This window comes from Paramormyrops kingsleyae, chromosome 1 (genome assembly GCF_048594095.1).
Source record: "Paramormyrops kingsleyae isolate MSU_618 chromosome 1, PKINGS_0.4, whole genome shotgun sequence".
In the NCBI taxonomy this organism is placed as follows: domain Eukaryota; kingdom Metazoa; phylum Chordata; class Actinopteri; order Osteoglossiformes; family Mormyridae; genus Paramormyrops; species Paramormyrops kingsleyae.
The window spans coordinates 66,749,035-66,765,866 of NC_132797.1; the positions used below are offsets into that span (position 1 = coordinate 66,749,035).

At 40.5% G+C, this 16,832-nt stretch overlaps 1 protein-coding gene across 1 annotated transcript; it reads left to right on the plus strand.

Moving 5' to 3' along the window:
* Positions 1–14,096: 14,096 nt before the first annotated feature.
* LOC111849246 (C-X-C chemokine receptor type 4-like) lies at positions 14,097–16,298 on the plus strand. The gene is made up of 2 exons (XM_023821998.2): positions 14,097–14,169; positions 14,620–16,298. The coding sequence occupies exons 1-2, from the start codon at positions 14,155–14,157 to the stop codon at positions 15,679–15,681; spliced, it is 1,077 nt and encodes a 358-aa protein (XP_023677766.1). The 5' UTR covers positions 14,097–14,154; the 3' UTR covers positions 15,682–16,298.
* The last annotated feature ends 534 nt before the right edge of the window (positions 16,299–16,832 follow it).

Consider the following 16,832-nt stretch of genomic DNA (forward strand, 5'->3'; position numbering starts at 1 on the left):
ACGAACGGCAGACGAGTTCACGCCCTCAAACATGGCGGACGAGGCAGCAGGTGCCGACCGGTGGGAGTTACGCAAGGCAAAATGGCAGCCATAAAAACAGAAAAGGACGTGTCTGTGCACACGGCACGCATCATAACTCTGTGCTTCTAGATGCGTTTACACCATGATTTACCCGCAAAAGCTCAATGACTTGAGGTAGGGATGACAGCTACGAGTTGTTAAAGATATTCATTTACCAGACGCTACCGTCATGTGTTTGTTTGTTGTGTTAGACGGATAAAGGCACTGATATTTTATATTGAGAGCTAGGCATCCACACAGAAAATAAACAAATATTTACATTGTTAAAATAAATAATCACATCCATTGAATGCTAATGATCCTCTGCATAATTCGATTTGGTTAAACCAAAAAAATATGCTTATCAATCCCATTACTGCCATTTTGTTTTCCCAAATTCAGGGTTACATGCAGAGTTTGCAGGTGCCATCCTTAGTTTCCAAAGCCTTACAGGAAAACTCAGTCAAGGCTCGCTGCAAGTCAGGCTGTTGTTCTGCTGTTTTAGTATACAATGAAGATGTCCATGCATGTGGAATGAAAACAAGTGCATATAACCTCAGAAATGCATGGGAAAATGTCAGAAAACCGCTTTTTGACAGCAAGATTTCAAGTACAAGTCATACAGTTCAGTATTATAGATGTTCATACAGTAGTAAGTGGCATTGAATAATATCTGCCAAGCTGACTGATACCATGTGGTTAAGGTCAAGGGCATAAAATTCAGGGACTCAGATTTATCACCAGAAGGTTGCTGTTCAGCCCCTTGGGACCCTGTTACCCTTTCACTAGTCATAAAAACAGATTCAAGCGTAGGATGAAAGCATGGTGATGATTAACATACAGCAAAATCAAAATACAGGCTTTGAACATACAGTCAGTCAGCTTATCAGAAGATTATCCAAAGAGCAAGCAAAGATTTGGGCCCAGACTAAACACAACCTGGCACAGCTACTGGTAAAGCCCACTCAAAAACAGAGCTCCCAGTCATACCAGCAAAATGTCATAATCAGTTAATAGCTTGGGGAGACCCTTGTAGTGGAAATTTGCTAACGTTTAAATAACTGGTGTAAAAATAGATTGAAAAAGGGAAGTGAAATATCACTGAAATAACAGCTCTTTCTGGTCTGTTATCAGAGCTGGTTTACCAGAGAGATCAGTAAACAGATATAAACAATTTAGGGTGTGTACTGCCCATAAGCCCAGAGCGTCAATGGGGTTCATTTGCATGTAAAACTAATTTACGTCACATTACGCATTTTCAATAAAACCAAAACCACTGGATTTTACTTTCTTTTCATAAAGACTGCAGTGCTTTAGATAATTCCTCATTCATCTCCAAGACAAGTTTGAGGAGATACTTAGTAAGAACATGGGTGTATTGTTGTGGCATCTACCAGTAGAGCCACATCTGTCCAATGGGATGAAGTGTTAAAGGACTGACTCCTGGTCTGGCTGCCTACGTGCAGATGGTCTAAGAGACGTCCCTGATCTGCACTGAAAGCTTCCTTAGATAGTCCTGTGGTCCTGCGCCAGCACCAGTTTCAAGGCAAGAAGGAAAGTGTGGCATTGTTCTCAACTTTATCACGGTCGCATTTGAGTGATTTTCACGCAAATAGACTACTTTAATCAGGGCATGCATTCCAAACAGGCCGGTACAGACAGTACTCAGTCTCATTTGACTACAGTGCTCAGCCTGCCCCCTGGTACTGGGCCTGTCTGCTGCCGCATCCCTCCGTCGCTTGCATACAGTCAGACAGAGGCCACCCAGGGGAAACAGCTTTGCTAAGTTCATTAGCCGATGCCAAGGAACCCCAGTCTCAGTTGTAGGTGCTGCCGTGAGGCCTCACCGACACCCTGCAGGCTGGGGAGCCAAGACTAATCACACACTTCAATTCAAGGGATGAATACTGCATGATGTTTCCTGGCTGAGAGTTGAAAGATAACCACAGCGGCTTCTCTGAGGACATGGGGAGGGGGGCAGTACAGACAATGGCTACAGACAGCCCACCATATTCCTCTATTTCGCTCATAAAACAGTAATCCTCATTTCTTGCCATTCACAAAAGCAGCACGAACACTAAAAGCGCTTAATCCGCAGCCTTTGGCGCCGCATTAAAGGGAGAATCCATTACAGATTGTGCTGCAGGGGCTCTCATGTGGTGGGTTCTTACAAAGGAAACAGGAGGCCGCCCATTTGTAGAGGCCTCTCTTGCTGCAACCTGATATCACAGCAAGCTTGGTTTTCAAGGGTCTAGCTCCTTCAGTGAGACTGGTGGAGGTGTGGGGATGTGGGTCTGGGGTCTCAGCCCTACAAACACGGCCATACCGACATTTTCTGCCTGACCTCGATTGTGCACGACTACTTCAAACTCATCCTGTGCTGCTAACATTCCACTACAGTTGGGTATCATTATAGATCTTTGGGATTCTGGTGCTAAAGAGACGCTGTAAAAAATGTACTGAAATGATTTTCGTCACTATAGATAGATAGATAGATAGATAGATAGATAGATATTTCTAAAGCTAAATTGAACTTCAAATTGAGCAATATATTAACCCATTAATTATATAAATGTAAATGAACACAAAAAGCATAACAAATTTACATAACAAATTCAAATAATAAATAAAACCTAACCCAGCAACAACAGTTTTACACTAAATAACTTAACACCTTACATATGTAAAAAATTATAAATAAAAACTAACCCAACTACAGTAATTTGTTCCCCCCTTTACACACAGTTGTTTTTAAACATTTGTTGCGCGTCCTGGTGTTGGAATCCTTTCGGGTGAAATACAGCCACACTTTAGATCGTTTAGCTTTAAGCATTTTTACCGTGTTACCTGCTAGCTAATGATAGGCATCTGCTGACATCAGAGCAAGTGTAACGTTAACTAACGATAATAAGAAAACGATAAAAAAAAAAAAAAAAACTAACGATGGCACGTGAGGTGCAGCGATGCTTCTGTTGCCTGAGCATCACCGGGGAAATACTTCAACCTACAGCTCAGGCATTAAGTGGCACTGAAAAGAGCCACTGGAATCTGTGGTGCCGTACGGTCTGGTACATGTAACATATGATACCATCAACATCAGAGCATAAGTAAAAGATATAAGTATTAGTCACTGTCCACAGAGTACAGCGCCTGGGTGACTTTCAAACCTCTTCAGAAACACTCCAGCTAGATAACAACTGCAGCCACTCAGACCGAACAACTTCGCTGTGCATGTGCCGAATGTTCAGATGTTAACGGAAAGCACCAGACAGGATCTGCTGCTCCTCAGACCATATGCTTACAGGATGAGCTGATGTTGCATCCACCACTTCTGCTCTCACTTCTGCTGGTGACCACTTCAGTCAAGTGAATTTTCTGATTCTCTGTACAGAAGCCCTTCTCTGATGTTATGCCCTAGAGGTCTACCTGGGTAGTAGTTAGGGACTTGTAAACAGATGGTTTGAAGTTCAAGTCCCAGGAAGGGCCTTGGAGAGGAGGACATTGAGAAATACGCTGAAGCTGAACTTATATAAATAATTATCAAACTATATGAGCTGAGGGGAAATGGATGTAGTTTTGAATAAATGTATTAGGTATACAACTACACCATAAATGTGAAACGATTCCTGAGAATTTTCTATATTGCTGACAGTCCTAATTAAGTTAAACCCATGCTACAGCTTCAGACCGTGTTGGCTGGTGCTGGCTGTGTTTTTGGTGTTATCAGGGTAGGTAAACAGATAGGTCAGGGTGCCTACAATCAGGTAATTAGGACAAATTTCTGCCCTCACATATGCTGCCATTGAGGGATTTCACTTTGCAGAACAATGGCTGTTTAGAATGTCTTTCAGCACTATTGTTTCTATGTTAATGGAGCTGGGTGGTGCTAGATTTCTGATCTTTTTCAAAAAACAAGCACTTCTCACTTTGTACTCACACAGTTCTTATCAGCTACTAAAGCCTTGATGACAAGTTATATATTTTTGTCTACTTGTGTTTGGTTCTAGCTTTTATCACAATAAAAATGCAACCACAATATGAAGTATATAAGTATTTACTGTATCATATAACTGAATGAAAAAATCTTTTGGGCAAAACAAAGCACTTTTTTTAGTCAATAGCAGCAATAAACCCAAGCCCCATACACAACAATATTTGGCCAAATTCACCACAAAAGGTGCCTGTTTGACAAATAGACACAAACAGTTATGCTTCATGTTTTAAAACCATATAGTAATTTGTTAGATAATTACAGCACTTCGATAATGGACAGTCTGTAATTGCACCAACTCAATTTTCTACATCTAATTTTTCCCTCCATCAAATCCACAAAAATCACGCCTGATTCTAGACAGTAAGCAATTAACAGCAGAAAAACCGTATCTAGTGAAAGATCAGTCATAAAGAACATAAACTAATTCATCCAAAATAAATCCAATTATACCAAACTAAGCTGAAGGAACAGGTACACAAATACACTGCTATATACAAGATCCCCGTCTATGGCCACAAAAACAGAAATATTTTATTCTAAGGATCGGGGCTGCTTTGTTTACCCTACTCAAAATTTCTTGCAGAGGACACAATCAAGTTCTCTTGTTTGAATGTCTTTGAACAAGAACTTCAAAACACCAATTTAGTCAACAAATACCAGTAGACCATATGCATTTTTAAGAAAATGGACCAGTGTACTGTAAAAATCTTTCTAAACACAGCTAAGAAAGGATGAAAATTACAGTCCAGTTAACCGCTAACAGCAGGGAAATGCAGTTCATCTTCTGTTAATCACTCCCATGTGCTTGTACAGAACTATAAAAGATTTTCAGAAGAGAGAAAAATCCTTGTTTATGCATTTCCATGACATTTAGTGTAACCAGGCCTGGACTGTGAGATGCTGACTTGCCTTTCTTTTCTTTTGCACTGGAGATGTCCTCCAGTATGAAGCAAATATTTTATTGTTATGTGTCACAATTTATATTGGAAATCACCTGGGCTGTGTGACTCCATTATCACTCACTTTACAAATGCAGCACATTGTAGCCAAAATACCTTGATCAGGCTGATATTATTAATGTGAGTTAATAAAATATGCAGGACAACAATTGTTTCTCTCTTTCAGGCATTCAAAGCAACATAAATGCATCACCATTCTTGAAGGAAATTTTAACTCATGCATGAATCGTGGGGGCCTGGAGCAAAACCCTGAGATTGGGGTATGGCCAGGCGACAAACAGGCACACATACTCACAACCACAAACTACGGCCATTTAGCCTGACTACCTGTCTTTGGACTTCAACATTCAAAGTCCAGGTGAGATTGGAACTCCCAGCCACGCAGGTGTGAGGCTCTATGCCACTCCACATTAAAGACAGGGGATGTAATATTTTGCATGCAAATCATATGACTAGTGATACGTAAGTGTTTCCTGTTTTCAAAGCACCATCACACATCTGTTGTTTAATGCTGGTAGATATTCTTTGTGCCTCCGAAGTCAATAAATCGTCAATAAAAAGTCAGTAAAAAATCTTGGACCTTGAATCTCCAATGTAATGTAGACCAGTGTTTCTGAAGCCGGTTCTCGGGACCCCCCCCCAGAGAATCCATGTGTTTGCTCCCTCTCAGCCCAGCCCCTACCAGGTAGCAAATATGCGGACTGACTAGCAGGGAGCTGGAAGGGAGCAAAAACGTGGACCGTCTGAGGGTCCCTGAAGACCGCGTTCAGAAACACTGCTGTGAACACCCATCGATCAGTGTGGGGCAAAGATCTGCCATTGTTACTCACGAAAGAGTCAACAATACAACCATTTCATCTCCAGTTCTCATGCAGAGAGTGTGCAGCTGAACACAACGTAATTGCAGTTGCGACTTCAGACCAGAGCCTATAATTATAACTTACAGTGACAAGAACTTTTCTTAACAGGTGTCTGTTTTTATCCAGCCTTCTTCTTTTCTCCCTGAGAGAGGAGCTAAGTAATAATTTGTTTTCTGCTCGCCTCAGGGGTGCGCCTTAGCAGCGAGTTTTACACTTCCAGGGAGCAGATCCATGACAGGGCCCCCCCCTGGGAAGGCAGCTACATCTGTACTTTGTTCTTTAACAACGTTTCAGCCTTCCCAGGGATTTCTGGGTGTCAGTGTCCTCCTGTTTGCTCTTTGAAAGCATCATCTTGACGTGTACGAAACAGACAAAGCGAGGGTGACACTGAAATCACAAAAACAGACGGCTGACACTTATCTTGAGGCAGCAGAGTGAAGGCAAGATTATTTTCACATACCTCAGTGTCAAATCTGCAGATTTTGTGTTTAATTACCAAAAAACATATTTTCCATATACATTTATTGGACTATTAGATAGCCCTGTCAGATCTAAAAAACAAAGTTTCTGACTGTTGATTTACAGTCAATTAGATATTACTTTTAATCTACTATTTAATTCAATTATGAATACCTAATAGAGCTCTGTGCTTTTATTGAATACAGAGGACCTAACAAAAGGCTCATTATATTATATTCTCAGACTCCCACATACTTCTCACCTGAATCACTTGCTTTCTTATCTGGAAACAGCAGTAAGCCAGCCTGCCCAATTATTTTACAGGAGGCCATGTCGTCTGTGTTGGGAACCTCCTGCTCTTCCAACCTTGGACAATGGGACATAGAGTAAACAAAGCTGAATTCTTCCCCCTCACTCTTTAGACACATAACCCCCTTATAGGAAAAAGAAGGAAATGTATTCCAGAAGTAGATCATTCCTCTCCTGGGAACTAAAGAACAAGTCAATGCAAAATAAGACTGCTTTGAACACCACTATATAGCCAAACCTCAACTGGGACAATAAGTCAAAAGGCAAAAGAAACCACATTGCATTTACGTCATGAATAAAGGAGACCCGGTGCCCTTAAACATTTCATCTTGAGCCAGAAGCTTCCAAGCTGTCCTACTGGAATTATTACACACATCTCTTAGTAAATGTGGTCCTTTCTGTACCTAAGACCTCCGTAATCATGCGGATCTATGCCAGGATATTGTGATGTCAGCACGGGGCAGAAAAATAAGCTATTCATAATTCTTGCTTTCACCAAGCAAAGGATGTCACGCCACAAAGTAAACAGCAGTAAAGAGTATTTTTGCCATTTCTGGTCACACACCTCTTTGCATATTTATAAACACTAACCATTCAACCACTTGTAATTGAAATAAAAATTCTTGAATTATCCTATTTTGCCTCATCTAAATGATTAGGAAACGTTACCTTTCATTAAACAGGTCATAATACTCTGCATTTTCTTGGGCAATAGAAATAACTTTATATGTATATAGAGTCCAACTGGAAAGTTTTCAGACCGTTCCAAATTATCCACATTTTATGTTACAGACTCACTTTAAAATGAAATCAATTCATTTTAAATAATCAATCCAGTCAAAATATGCCATAATGACAAAGCAAAAACAGGTTTTTGGAGTGTTTTGTTAATTTGTTAAAAATAAAAAAAACTGAAATATCCAATTTACATAAGTATTCGGACCCTTTGCTATGACACTTGCAAATGAGCCTTGGTTTATTGTACTTCTATCAATGGTCCTTGAGATGCTTCTACTACTTGACTGGAGTCCACCTGTGCCGCATTGAATTCATTAGACATAATTAGGAAAGGCACACATTTAACTATATAAAGCTTCACAGTGAATGGAGTTTGTTAGAGATAAAACCAAGCCATAAGTTTAGAGAGAAATCTTTGTGGACTGGCAAGATAGGATTGTAGCAAGACACAGATCTGGGGAAGGATACTAGGGAATTTCTACAGCATCAAAAGTGCCTGAGAACACAGTAGCCTCCTTCATCCTCAGATGTAAGAGATTTGAAACCACCAGCAGTCCAAGGAAAATGAGTAATTGGGGAGAGAGAACCTTGGTCAGGTAGGTAACCAAGAACCTACTGGTCACTATGGATTTGGAGATGAGGGGACTTTACTGAAGGACAACCATCAGTGCAGCACTCCACCAATGGGATCTTTATGATAGAGAGGTCAGACGGAAGCCATTCCTCACTAAAAGGCATTTGCCTACCCCCCTGGGAGTTTGCCAAAAAGCACCTTAAGGACTCTCAGACCAAGAGAAGCAAAATTCTCTACAGTCTGATGAAACAAAGATTTAAGTATTTGGTCACAGTTCGCAATGGCGTATGCTGAGGAAATCAGGCACTGAGCATCACCTCATTAACACCATCCCTACAGTCAGTCACAGTGGAGGCAGCGTCATGATGTGGGTTTGGAAGAGTAGTTAGGATAGACTCTTCCAGTGCAATCCTCAGAAAACATCTTTTGCTCAGGATATCAGGCTGGGGCAAAGGTTTACATTTCAACAAGACAACAACCCAAATAATACCCCCCCAAGACAAAAAGAGCAGCTTCAGAAAATCTTTTTTGAATGTCCTGGAGTCCAGACCTGAACCCATTAGAGCATCTCTGGAGAGACCTAAAAACAGCTGTGCACCAATGCTCTCAATCCAGTGCTGGGGGAGCTTGAATGATTCTGCAAAATAGAATGGGAGAAACTTTGAAGAGATCGGTCTGCCAAACTTGTAGGGTCATTCCCAAAAAAGACTTAAGGCCATCATTGATGCCAAAGGTGCTTTAACCAAGTACTAAGTGAAGGGTTTGAATCATTTTGTAAATGGTATATTTCAGTTTTTGATGTTTAATAAATTAACAAAACACTCCAAAAACCTGATTTTGCTTTGTCACTTTGATTGTTGTAGACTGATTATATGAAAAAAGAACTGAATCCATTTTAAGGTGAGTCTGAAACACAAAATATGGACAAATTTAAAGGGTCTGAAAACTTTCTGCATGCACTGTATATATATGTAAACACACACACTCTTTATGTGTGTGTATGTACATTAGTGTACACACACACACACACACACACAACCTAGTTCTATTGCTTGATATGGTCTACATTATAATGTTTCTTTGTGATACTGCTTGGCTAGTTCTGACCTGCCACATCTGTCAATGCTCTCTGAATGAAGTCAAATTTCTGGCAGAAAACTTCCTGCAAAACGGAGGTCAGCGACTCCGCAGATGGCTTCTGCAGGTGTGCAGTGTTTACAGCCTTCTTATGCAAAATGCCCATCAATAGCAGCCAATCTTATCTCACTGTTCAGCCGGCAGAAACACTGAGCCTTTGCACTCAATTGTTTTTCCTGTTTATAAGGTGCATTGATGGAGTTCACAAATTAGCAAACCTGGCCTTCGTGTAGCATTGGAATAAAGAGAATTATGTCCTCATCACGCACGGCTATCAAATGAGTTTTGAACAACTATTAGTGCTTCCCTTAGATCCAAGGAGAAACTGTCACCGGGTGTTGAAGAAGCAAGAGAAACACTAGAGATGGCTGCAGTTTTTGCAAAGCCATTCTGTCTGTTTTTCTTCAAGGCTTGTTTCGATATTTGTTTGATCTTGATATTTCTGGTGAAGATCACCTTTAAAAGTACATCTGAACAACACTGCAGAATTAAAGGCCAAAATTCCGTTTGACGGCCATATCAGTAGCCTGATTTGCTCAGCATCTCTCGCTCTCAGACACGGGCCAGATTTCCCATGGTGTCTGTCAGAGTTCCCCAAAGCACAGCACATACCAAAACATCTCCTACAGGAGACAAGAATTTTGCACAACAACTGCAGGGAGGCGGACAGGCTAAAACAGGCAGGCAGGATCAGAGGCCTGACCAGCCTCCCATAAGGCGTAAAGCTGCCGTCACACGCCCCAGACGGCATAGATCATTAGCACACAGGAGGCCACGCTTAGATACGATCAGGGCAGATTGCTGATAAGCCCCTATTCTGAGGTGCCACAAGCGAGGAGCAAAGACAAGACCTGACACCTTAAGGTTTGAGAGCCGCTGTATTTAGATAAAGGCTTCCACACCTTTACTAGGATGTCAAATCACATACCAGGAGTAATATGAGGGAGACTGGATGCTTTCTGTGAGTATTCCTGACACTCTTATATTCATTTTACAATAGGAAAATTACCATTTTACCTGCAATCTTTTATTTTATTATAGTACATCTGTTTAGTTATTGTTCTTCCAAACATTCAGTAACATTACACCCCTTAATATATATATATATATATATATATATATATATATATATATATATATAATATATATATTTATATATATATTTGAAGTAATGTCAAACAATTCTATTTACTCTTAGTAGAAGATAATTTGCAGATAGTAACAATTCACCAGAAGTATTTACACAGAGTAAGCATTTATCCTTGTGTCCATCTGCATCATATAACAAAGGCAGCAATACTTTTGTATTAAAGGAAGGATCTATATTTATTTTTAACACAGGAACATTTTCTCCGCAATAATAATAAAAAAGGATTCCACACGCCCCCATCATAAACTACCCCTGAAACATAGTGCTGTAGGCCATATGGGGGGGGGGGGGCATTCTTTTCATTATCTCTCCAGCATTCCTTCACTTCATTTTAATATTCATTCTTTTCTTTGACTTGGGACAATCGCTGCAACTGCTCACGTTTGATTTGTATGGCAAGCAGAAAATTACCCTTTTGTGTCCTGGCCACCGTCACTGGATCGAAAGCCCTTGCATCTATCGATCAATATTCCTTAATAATAAAAAAAAATGACTTCCTAAGCTTCAGTTTTAATTACGAAAGTAAAAGAACTGGGTTAAAAAGAAATGACCTGCAACTATGTGAGAACCACTTCTCTCATGTATTTGCATCTCAATAACTAAGCAGCCAGACAGATAAATGAAGTTGTGTTGTCAGTACAAACCACAATAGGGGCAAGTGAGTTCCATTCTACGGATATTTGTAATCTAATGCTGGGCATTATGAGATTAAGTTAATTACTGATTGTGAAGGGAAAGAGTGAGAAGGAGGGAGAGAAGCTTAAGTCATGTGGTTTGTTTACAGTGTAATGTGCCAGGTCTCTAAAGTCTCCAATATTACATCTTTATCATACATCTATTTGTAAGCATGGGTGGGCTTTGTGGGATTTTTCATTTGGTTTAGCAGGCATGACCTTAACTTCACCAAATGTTAAAAGCAAATGGCATGATTTCTGGGGGAAAAAAAAGATTTTCTCTTTAGTTTAATTCAATTCATATTCATATAGGCCTAGCCCTGTTCCCAGAGCACTTACCATTTAGCAATAAGAACAGCATAACAGACATAAGGGACATAAGTACTGCCTCTTTAAAATATTTATAACTGACACATCATTAAAAAATAATTGCTCACATAAACACACTAGAAATTCTTTACAAATAAAGGAGCATTCGTCTCCAAGGGCAAGCGGATGACAGGATGGAGTACTCAGTACAGTAGATTTTTATTTTTTTCTAAAGTAAGCAAACCCCTTCCTCCATTTTCCGTTAGGTCTGAACTCCTCCGAATCGCTGCGTGTTGTTGTCTTCCCACAACAATAATTCAACGGGCATAATGGGGAACCATCTGTTTTGTGTAGATACTTTGGTTTTCAAACACGCTGTTTTTTTCCCACCCCCCTTTTTCTGCCACCCCCGTACTACATAAGGTCTGTTGTTTAACTCCTTTGGGATGAGGGAAGTCCATAAGCACACAATGCCGAGCCGGTACACCGACACAAACATATCTGCGTGTCAGGGGACTGAATCAATCGATAAATCAATGGGCTCATGTTTCAGTGATGACGTTACACCACGTACACTCCAAGAAATGGTAATAAAAAATATAACAGGAGATGGTGTGTTTGGTATAACATGCTACGTCCTCATTTAACCTACAGTCTCACACACTGCCCGCCTCCCTGATCACGCTAACAGGTGTAAAAGGGAAATTCCTTTTCTTATCCTTTGGGTTGGTTACACTCAAAAATATTTTTCAGATGTGCAAAAACGGTGTTAGAAGTTTAAGCATTTAACCAACAGTGCACATACCCAACATCCCCGATAATAAATGTCCATACTACGTACAGGAACAATGACATGCAAACGGTAGCCTATAGTTTTAAGTGCTGACTCTGTTTTGTTATAAGACCATATACCCAACATCCCCGATAATAAATGTCAATACTACGTACAGGAACAATGACATGCAAACGGTAGCCTATAGTTTTAAGTGCTGACTCTGTTTTGTTATAAGACCATATACCCAACATCCCCGATAATAAATGTCCATACTACGTACAGGAACAATGACATGCAAACGGTAGCCTATAGTTTTAAGTGCTGACTCTGTTTTGTTATAAGACCATATACCCAACATCCCCGATAATAAATGTCCATACTACGTACAGGAACAATGACATGCAAACGGTATAATTTTAAGTGCTGACTCTGTTTTGTTATTAGACCATATACCCAACATCCCCGATAATAAATGTCCATACTACGTACAGGAACAATGACATGCAAACGGTAGCCTATAGTTTTAAGTGCTGACTCTGTTTTGTTATAAGACCATATACCCAACATCCCCGATAATAAATGTCCATACTACGTACAGGAACAATGACATGCAAACGGTATAGTTTTAAGTGCTGACTCTGTTTTGTTATTAGACCATATACCCAACATCCCCGATAATAAATGTCCATACTACGTACAGGAACAATGACATGCAAACGGTATAGTTTTAAGTGCTGACTCTGTTTTGTTATTAGACCATATACCCAACATCCCCGATAATAAATGTCCATACTACGTACAGGAACAATGACATGCAAACGGTAGCCTATAGTTTTAAGTGCTGACTCTGTTTTGTTATAAGACCATATACCCAACATCCCCGATAATAAATGTCCATACTACGTACAGGAACAATGACATGCAAACGGTATAATTTTAAGTGCTGACTCTGTTTTGTTATTAGACCATATACCCAACATCCCCGATAATAAATGTCCATACTACGTACAGGAACAATGACATGCAAACGGTAGCCTATAGTTTTAAGTGCTGACTCTGTTTTGTTATAAGACCATATACCCAACATCCCCGATAATAAATGTCCATACTACGTACAGGAACAATGACATGCAAACGGTATAGTTTTAAGTGCTGACTCTGTTTTGTTATTAGACCATATACCCAACATCCCCGATAATAAATGTCCATACTACGTACAGGAACAATGACATGCAAACGGTATAGTTTTAAGTGCTGACTCTGTTTTGTTATTAGACCATATACCCAACATCTCCGATAATAAATGTCAATACTACAGGAACAATGATCGACATGCAAACGGTATAGTTCTAATTTATATTTGATAATTAAATTTAGTTCTGTTTGTATTCATGGCTTGGAAGCAAGAAGGACTATCGCCTTGCCGAGCTGTGCTTTTCCGTCACAATCAACATGTAATTAGTCAAACTTTGTAGGCTACTTTTAACGTGTTTTACAAGCTAATTTCTGGAGAAACATCATAAGAAAAACTCTGCTTATATAGTTAAGCTGTTTATTCGTGCACAATTATGCAAATGAAAAAAAGCAGTCTGGGTGGTATAACTTTATTTATATTTAATTATAGTTTAAACTTGGCATTAAATTACTAAAAGACATGATCACATGAATTTTTAATTCTGTGCTCTAGAAACTACATTTGGGGAAATTCGTATACCGTTATTGATAGTGAAAACGATAGTTGTCAGTACTTTAATTACCCCAGTGTTAACTGAGCGTGACAATGAGTCATGACTGAAATTTACAAGTCACGCACGGATGTGTTTCTACTTTTGCTTGGCCAAACAAACGTGTGTAGGGGTTTTTCTAGGGATTTTACCAAAAACAAATTAAAAACTTAAAATGTTTCGTAGTACATCGGGTTGAAATATCCTGTAGAGAAAAAGGGAGGTAATTTTACGCTATCAGCACCTGCACACACAACAGGAAAAGCGCACTTGGGTGACTGCGCGAAACGGCGTGGTTTAACTCCTCCTATAGGGGAGGAGTTGCTGGTACTGGGGTATTTATAAGCCACAATAACTTAAATCCCATACCAAACTCTTGCTTGTCGTCCACGTGCGTTCTTAAATTGCGGAGATTGCTTCGGAACTGATATCATGTCTTACTACGAAGTAAGTGGATTGTCGAAAAAATTGTGCATGTCAAAGAAAAATATATTATTTTGTTTTTAAATGATGTATATCTAAATAAGTGTTTTTATCTGTTCAGCGGAAACGAAATAATGGGAATTTTGTTTCAGACTACACAAAATTATGGCTATAGTTTAAAGTAACAAAAACAAAATCCATTTTTATGACGTGTGTTCAGACATCACATAACGGGGTCAATTAATTGTCTTGAAGATAAGCTGTACAAACTGAGATTCGTTGGTTTATTTTAAATAACTCTGCAACCCTGAATGAGATAAACGGTTGGAAGACGGAAGGATGTTATTATATCTGTATATCACAAATACATTTATGTAATAAATTGTAAAGGACTGATTGTTGATAAACGATAAGCATATATTACCACTGCGCCAAATGATTAAATTATCGGCGTTCTCTTATTCTCTTTTGTAGCATATAGTCCTTGACAACAACAACTCGGAGTCCGGATCTGGATCTGACTTTGACATACCCGAGGGTTTAGAAACTCCCTGCGACAGAAACCTGAGCAATGATTTCCAAAGGATATTCCTCCCAACAGTGTACGGGATCATTTTTCTTCTGGGAATCATTGGCAATGGACTGGTGGTGGTCGTGATGGGCTACCAGAAAAAGTCAAGAACCATGACAGACAAATACAGGCTGCACCTCTCTGTAGCTGACCTCTTATTTGTGCTCACGCTGCCCTTCTGGGCTGTGGATGCTGCCAGCAGTTGGTACTTTGGGAGTTTCCTCTGCGTTACCGTGCACATGATCTACACTGTCAACCTCTACAGCAGCGTGCTGATTCTGGCGTTCATCAGCTTGGACCGGTACTTGGCGGTGGTTCATGCCACCAACAGCCAGACCCCGAGGAAGATCCTGGTAGAGAAAGTGATTTACGTGGGTGTGTGGCTGCCCGCTGCCCTGCTCACGGTACCTGACCTGATGTTTGCCAAGTCCCAGGACATGGACAGCAGGGTGATATGTGACCGCGTCTACCCACTGGAAACTCTTACCACCTGGATGGCCGCTTTCCATTTCCAGCACATCCTGGTGGGCTTCGTCCTGCCTGGCCTAATCATCCTTACCTGCTACTGCATCATTATTTGCAAGCTGTCCCGGGGCTCTAAGGTGCAGCAGAAGCGGAAGGCGCTGAAGACCACCGTCATCCTCATCGTGTGCTTCTTCGGCTGCTGGCTGCCCTACTGCACGGGCATCTTCGTGGACGCCCTGGTGCTGCTCAAAGTGATCCCCCACAGCTGCGACCTGGATGAGAGTCTAGCCAAGTGGATCCCAATCACTGAGGCCCTGGCCTACTTTCACTGTTGCCTCAACCCAATCCTCTATGCCTTCCTCGGCGCTAAGTTTAAGAAATCGGCCCAGAACGCGTTGACTGTGAGTCGCGGATCCAGTCTGAAAATGCTGTCCAAGAAAAGAGCTGGTCTGTCATCAATTTCTACAGAATCGGAATCTTCCAGCTTCCATTCTAGTTAACCCACAATTAGTAGCTAGTAGTAAATTAGATTCAGAGAACATGTTTTGAAATAGAGGCATGAGTGACAACTTGAACTCCTTACATGTTCTACATGTATGATTCAAGATTCTTGTGTATGTATGTGTATATATATATATAGTTTTATATACCTTCTTATGAATTGTTGATTGCCTATTCTCATGTATATTTAAGCTTGCAATCATTATATACACCAAAGAAGATATGGAAATGTTCAGGCAGAGCCTACTGGCCATTGATTGGCTACTTCTGTTCAAGAATAAAATGAATTTTGTGCTAGCCTCAGTGTTAAGTCCAGGTTAAGCTCCAAACCAATACAAACAGACAGACACAAAAAGTATTACTTGTTTTTTTTTGCTGACCATATACCCATAAAGTCAACTGAATTTACCACCTTCATATATCTACATACTGTTATACAATTTGTAAATAGTCATTAGCTTTTTTTTTTGTTAGCACTTATGTTTACTGAAAAACTGTTATTTATTAATGCTGTGGTTCATGTAAGCTGACAGAAGCAGGGTTCTGTGTGTATACAAACAATCCCAGTGGCCACTTTCACTATTAAGATGTTCAGAAATAAAAAAAATGAAAGGAATCTTCTTCGAGTGATTTGTCGAATTGCTCACAACGTGGTATTTGCTCAGCTCTGCACACAAATGCTCTTTTAAAAGATGCGCAATCCATGCGAAAGAAGGGTATGGGGGTGGGGGGGTTGGTCGATGTGAGTGTGAAAATGTAACCACCTGGGCTGACTGAAAGGAGGATGAACGAGAGAGGGGTCCCTGCAATGGCTGTGACATCTGTCCTCTTTTTAATCATTATTATTCCTTTCCATTCATCAGGGGGCACGAAGACAAAGATAGGGCTCCCCAAAGGCCTGATTAGTTGGTGCAGGTCACAGAAAATCCAATGCACCCCCCCCCCCCCCCACCTCCCAGCCCCCAAAGCAGCGCACGGCCGCAGCGCGTCAGTGTCTAATTAATGTCACCGCATGTCACCAGAAGGATGGATACCTTGTTAGTTTTCGCCATTGTGTGTGTGAATGCCTGTCAGGATCGGGGCTTTACCGCCGCTGTCATATCATCTTAGTCATGTGTTTCTGTTTTAGCTAAAGCACATTGTGGAAAGT